This window comes from Spermophilus citellus (genome assembly GCF_964194105.1).
Source record: "Spermophilus citellus genome assembly, chromosome: 8".
Taxonomy (NCBI): domain Eukaryota; kingdom Metazoa; phylum Chordata; class Mammalia; order Rodentia; family Sciuridae; genus Spermophilus; species Spermophilus citellus.
In genome coordinates this window covers 106,945,808-106,951,948 of record NC_138189.1, presented here as the reverse complement: position 1 = coordinate 106,951,948, position 6,141 = coordinate 106,945,808, and the positions used below count along the sequence as shown (strand labels likewise).

At 38.1% G+C, this 6,141-nt stretch overlaps 1 protein-coding gene across 1 annotated transcript; it reads left to right on the top strand.

Annotated features, from left to right (window-relative positions):
• The first annotated feature begins 2,054 nt into the window (after window positions 1–2,054).
• LOC308654970 (palmitoyltransferase ZDHHC17-like) lies at window positions 2,055–5,494 on the top strand. The gene has a single exon (XM_081304709.1). It carries the CDS (start codon window positions 2,187–2,189, stop codon window positions 3,612–3,614), a length of 1,428 nt encoding a protein of 475 aa, XP_081160835.1. The 5' UTR covers window positions 2,055–2,186; the 3' UTR covers window positions 3,615–5,494.
• The last annotated feature ends 647 nt before the right edge of the window (window positions 5,495–6,141 follow it).

The following is a 6,141-nucleotide window of genomic DNA, read 5'->3' as shown; positions in this document are numbered from 1 at the left end:
ATTGGGCCCCTCACTCCGTTTTTTGGCAATGAAGCCTGATGTCTTTCTCCACGATATTGTGGGTAAATACCTGATTCTTGTCCGTTTTTTGATAACGGAGTACCTTCTATGGTGGTTTGAGACCGGCATTCATTAGCCCAATGTCTCCCTCTACGGCATCGTGGGCAAATACCCGGTATTCTATTCCTTTGATTTCTAGTTTTGTTAAAACCTCCTCTTATAGGGCAACTCCTTTTAAAATGTCCTGTTTGTTCGCAATTATAGCATGTTTCTGGCCTGGCATCTAAAGCCTGTTGTACTGCAGCTGCCAAGACTTGCCCTTGTTCATTAATATCTCTACATAGTTTAATATATGTATTTAAGTCTTCATGTCTCCATGGTCTAATAACCTCTCTGCAGCAACGATTCGCTTGGTCATAAGCAAGTTGTTTTATTAATGGCATTGCTTGATCTGTATCCCCAAAAATTTTGGCGGCTGTTTGAATAAGCCTATCTACAAAGTCAGCGTAAGGTTCATTAGGTCTCTGTATTACCTTAGATAGCTGACCTTGTGAATCTCCATGTCCTTGTAAAGTCTTCCATGCCCTAAGTGCGTCTGCAGCAATTTGTGCATATATAGCAGGATCATATTCAATTTGTTGCCGTTGACCCTCATAAGGTCCTTTTCCTAAAAGCATATCTAGATTTCTTTGAGGGTAACCAGCTGCTGCATTTCGCCTAGCTGTCTCCGTGCAAAATTCCTCATTGGCAACTTTCCATAACAAATATTGTCCTCCATTTAGCACAGATTTACACATGCTAGCCCAATCTGCTGGCGTCATGTCCAAGTTAGTAATGGATTCTACCATGCTTACCGTGAAGGGAGCTTGGGGACCATAGGTTGTTACAGCCTCCTTTAACTGCTTCACTGTTTTAAAATCTAAAGCACAGTGAATTCGCTGCCCTCCTACCTGTTCAAGTACAGGGCATGCTAATCTTTGAAGTCCTGTCTCAGGATCCCACTTATCAACTACGGGGTTTGAGGGCCACTCAGCTGTTTCCATCGGTGGGGCTGTTGGTTGAATTACACCCTCTGGTAATAAAACGGAGTTAGTAACAGCCTCTTGTTGTGGCCTTTTTCCTAATAACCCCTTTTCCTTTAAATTTTCTTCCTCTCTCTGACTAGCTCAAGAGATCTTCTCTTTTGCTTGATCAAAAATGCCTTTCTCCATGGTCTGAATCTCTAGCAATTTACTTAACACCTTTTCAGTTTCTTTTTTACTAATTTCTAATCTTCTATAAAGATAACACAACCCAATAAGATAACACAAAACAAAACCGCAACTGAATGAAACAAAAACTGAATAAAAATTCACTGTATCAATTTTCTCTTTCTCTGGGCTGACAAACTTCAAACCTTGAGCCATCCATTTTTCCCAGTTTGCCTGAGAAATTTCTAGGGACAGGCAGCTTGAAACAAAAACGAAATAAATCAAAACAAGAACACATTGCCTTTTAAAATAGTCACCCATTCTCTCGCCTTCCCTCAGGGGCGAGGAATTTCACTTACCTCCAAGTTTCAGACGCTCCGCGTACGGGCCACCAAATGCCGCAGTCTTGGCTGGGCACAGAATCACGAGCCACCACACAGCTTTGTAGATTCAAACAGCAATTCTTTATTCCCGAACTCACACCGGCCTCCACACACGTTCTGGGGAAATCCCAGTTCTGCTGCCACCCAATTCACCTCCTCCACGAGGCTTTCTTCCCAAAATGCTCTCTGAATCTCATGAGAACTCCATGGGAGCTCAGGCAGCAGGAACGCCCTAATTCCAGCAGCAATAATCCTCAACATCGAACTTCCCTAAAATCCAAGGTCTTAAACTGGGAACGCCCTTAACCCAAGGACCGGGATACTTCCTCAAACCTGATCAGCTCTAAACCCGGATCCGCCTTGGTCTTTGAGCAAGGTCACCTTACATGCAATGTCAACAGCGAAATCATTAACATGGGGTATGCTAGCAAGGAAATTTTGATGCGTCATTTCTACTTGGTAATGGCCCTCAGCACTCCTCCACTGGGCTGCCATCAATAACAGAATAGATTTAGTCAAATACTATATTTCGAAAGGTGCTATTGTGGATCAACTTGGAGGAGACCTGAATTCAACTCCATTGCACTGGGCCACAAGACAAGGCCATTTTTCCATGGTTGTGCAACTAATGAAATATGGTGCAGATCCTTCATTAATTGATGGGGAAGGATGTAGCTGTATTCATCTGGCTGCTCAGTTTGGACATACCTCAATTGTTGCTTATCTCATAGCAAAAGGACAGGATGTAGATATGATGGATCAGAATGGAATGACACCTTTAATGTGGGCAGCTTATAGAACACATAGTGTGGATCCAACTAGATTGCTTTTAACATTCAATGTTTCAGTTAACCTTGGTGACAAGTATCACAAAAACACTGCCCTGCACTGGGCAGTACTAGCAGGGAATACCACAGTCATTAGTCTTCTGGAAGCTGGAGCTAATGTTGATGCCCAGAACATCAAGGGTGAATCAGCACTTGATCTGGCAAAACAGAGGAAAAACGTGTGGATGATCAACCATTTGCAAGAGGCAAGGAAAGCAAAAGGATATGACAATCCATCTTTCCTTAGAAAGCTAAAAGCTGACAAGGAATTTCGGCAGAAAGTAATGTTAGGAACTCCCTTCCTAGTTATTTGGCTGGTTGGGTTTATAGCAGACCTAAATATTGATTCTTGGCTCATTAAAGGACTAATGTATGGTGCCGTTTGGGCTACAGTACAGTTTCTTTCAAAGTCCTTTTTTGATCATTCAATGCATAGTGCATTGCCCCTTGGAATATATTTGGCAACCAAATTTTGGATGTATGTGACGTGGTTCTTCTGGTTTTGGAATGATCTCAACTTTTTATTTATTCATCTTCCATTCCTTGCCAATGGTGTTGCACTTTTCTACAATTTTGGAAAATCTTGGAAATCATATCCAGGGATTATTAATGCTACAGAAGAGCAAAAGAAAAAGACAATAGTTGAACTTGCAGAAACGGGAAGCCTGGACCTCAGTATATTCTGCAGTACCTGTTTGATACGGAAACCAGTGAGGTCCAAACATTGTGGCGTGTGCAACCGTTGTATAGCGAAATTTGATCATCATTGTCCTTGGGTGGGTAACTGTGTAGCTGCAGGCAACCATAGATACTTTATGGGCTACCTATTCTTGCTTTTTATGATCTGCTGGATGATTTATGGTTGTATTTCTTACTGGGGACTTCACTGTGAGACCACTTACACCAAGGATGGATTTTGGACATATATTACTCAGATCGCTACATGTTCACCTTGGATGTTTTGGATGTTTCTGAACAGTGTTTTTCATTTCATGTGGGTGGCTGTATTACTCATGTGTCAGATGTACCAGATATCATGTTTAGGTATTACTACAAATGAAAGAATGAATGCCAGAAGATATAAGCACTTTAAAGTCACGACAACATCTATTGAAAGCCCATTCAACCATGGATGTGTAAGAACTTCTTTGAATTTTGATGCTGTGGCCTCTTTTGTCCTGTTATCGTGGACTGGACCAGACAATATACAATAGAATAGGACCAAATATCAGGATCTGGGTACCAGCTTGTGTAGCAACAGCTTTATCTTATGAAGCATATTGCTGAGTGGTGCCTGAAAATTGTGTCTGTCCGTGTCTCTCTCTCACTCGAATCCACATCCTTGAACAATAGCATGCTATATGTAGGGCTAACAGTAAATTTTACAGTCTTTTTTTTTCAACATTTTTATTAACAAAAGTCAACATGGACAGAACACACTGCCACTTCTGGGAAGAATAAAGACCATAAAAAGAATCTTAATGGTTGTTAATGTGGGAATTCACAACATACTCAACGTCTGGTTTTGTTCTCATTACATTTTTCATGAAAAAAGGGTGAATTTATTCTTTTGACAGACCTGGTATACTGATCAGAAATATTCATTTCTAACTAAAACTAAATTTATGTTACATGGTTACATTTTATGATGCATTCTACCGAGTATTATGCATCTAATTCCAGGAGAATTGTCTAAAATTGATTGACTAGTATTATGTACATTTTAGAATGTACATGTAAATACTGTGATGAAAATCATGTGGTTTTATTAGGGATGTACTGTGTAATGTGTCTCCAAAGGCACAAGAAAATAATGTTCACAAGAAATGTGCTAATATTTTGTTTCTATCAGCCATTGCAATGCTGGTATGTTTCTAGTTCAGTGAAATAATTTGTAGTAACCTTGCTCTGAGGTTTTATGGTTTGATAATAAAGCACTTGCATGAGTATAGTAAGTCATACTATTTTGTTCAAATTTCAAAGCCCTACTATGTGCATGATACACTGCATAGAATGTATACTAGCAGATATTATCCAGTGAAGCATAAATTAGAATTTAATTTGATGTGCAAACAGTCCAATTTTTAAAAGAGTTGAGGTGAGATTTTCAAGAAAAGGCAAAATAAATAAGCTAATGCAAAAATTCTTAGTAATAGAGGTAAGTGGATATACTTTTTTAAAATTCTGAGCTGCAAAATATAGACAAAATAACAGAGGTTAAGCTATAGATGGAGCATGATCTCTGTACATAGCACATGGGAATAAAGAAAAGCTAATGGTATTATTTCTGGTTTTTAAAAATGACCTATCAGAAAGCAGGATTTAATCTCCAAGATGATTTCAATTTTCTTAATATTGAATATGTTTTAAAGTTTGTTAATGCTGTCTGAAACAAGTTCAGAAATATTTCCTTATTGTTAAATGTGATGCACTGATCAATTTTTGTTGCAGCATTTCCATACCTTCATGGTGAACTACTTACTAGTCACTGCTTCCATGAATATTGTTTACAAAGTGAGCCTTGGTTTAGTCCTCTTAAATGCTGTAGCAAACTGTGGTTCAAGCAACCCGTGGGAAACCTGTGAGAGGGAATGGGGTGGGCTAGGAGGGAGGAAGAATAGTCAGACTGACAACAGATCCTAGACCAGTGTAAAGAATGTGTATCTGTATACAAATAATTTATCAAATAGTTTTCTCTTTATGTCAATATGTGTTAGTGTTTTTAAAGCTGCTGATTTCATTTTATCCAACCAAAAAGAAAAGGGAGATAATTAATGAGCTTCTAGTGATGTTCAATATTGCTGTTAATAGGCATTATACCCTGCAAGTTCACTGCATGTCTGATGCTTGGTAAAATTAGTATTCCCTGTAAAATGCAGATTACAGGCATTAAAGCAATCTAGTGGTATACCCGCCCCTTGCCTTAGTAAGAGGAGCAGTGAAAATGTATATAGTTGATGTTCAGTATTTCCAACTACTACCATTTTTATATAGTAGTTTCTTTGACCATAGTCACACATCAAAAAAGATTATCCTTAATGTATCTGGGTGTTTTAATATTAGAAAATTGGCCTATGTCCTTTATTTTTGAAAAGGGAAGAAATGGGTGTGTGGTGGCAATAGCATGGTGCCATTTTGTCATAGAATGTTAAAAAGAAAAATGGTTAACTTTACAAATGTGTCTGCTAGTTTTAACTAATTGGGGGAAATTTCTGAAAATTTTTAAATTCAAAGTTATTTATAAAATGCTATTATTTGTTTAATTTTATTGTTATGGGCCACTTCACCTGAAGACTCAGTTGCAATTTTTATCAAATACATTTTAATCAACTTAATGACTGGTGGTTTTCTGAGTTTGAATAAGAATGTTGTTACCATGTTCTTTCTTTGTGGTACAGTATTCTTTTCAATGCAAAAGAGATGTTTCTCAGTTGAACAGGCAAAAATCTCTAAATGTGTAATTAAATAGAAAATATGTGCAATGAAAATGCTTTAGTACTAAACTATTTCATAGTACCAGTGATATCTGTAATTCAGAAATGGTCAGATGGTCAGGAGCCAACTATGCAGCAGAGAACTTACTGTTTAATTATTTTGTAGGTCCTGTGTGTAGAACCAGTTTAACTCAGCTCTAAAGTTATGTATGAAGGTGAATCTTTTGGGAATAGTTCATATCAGCCTCGTTGAATACTTTTAGCAAATAGGAACTTAATTCTCAGCTCTGAACATGAATTACTTCTT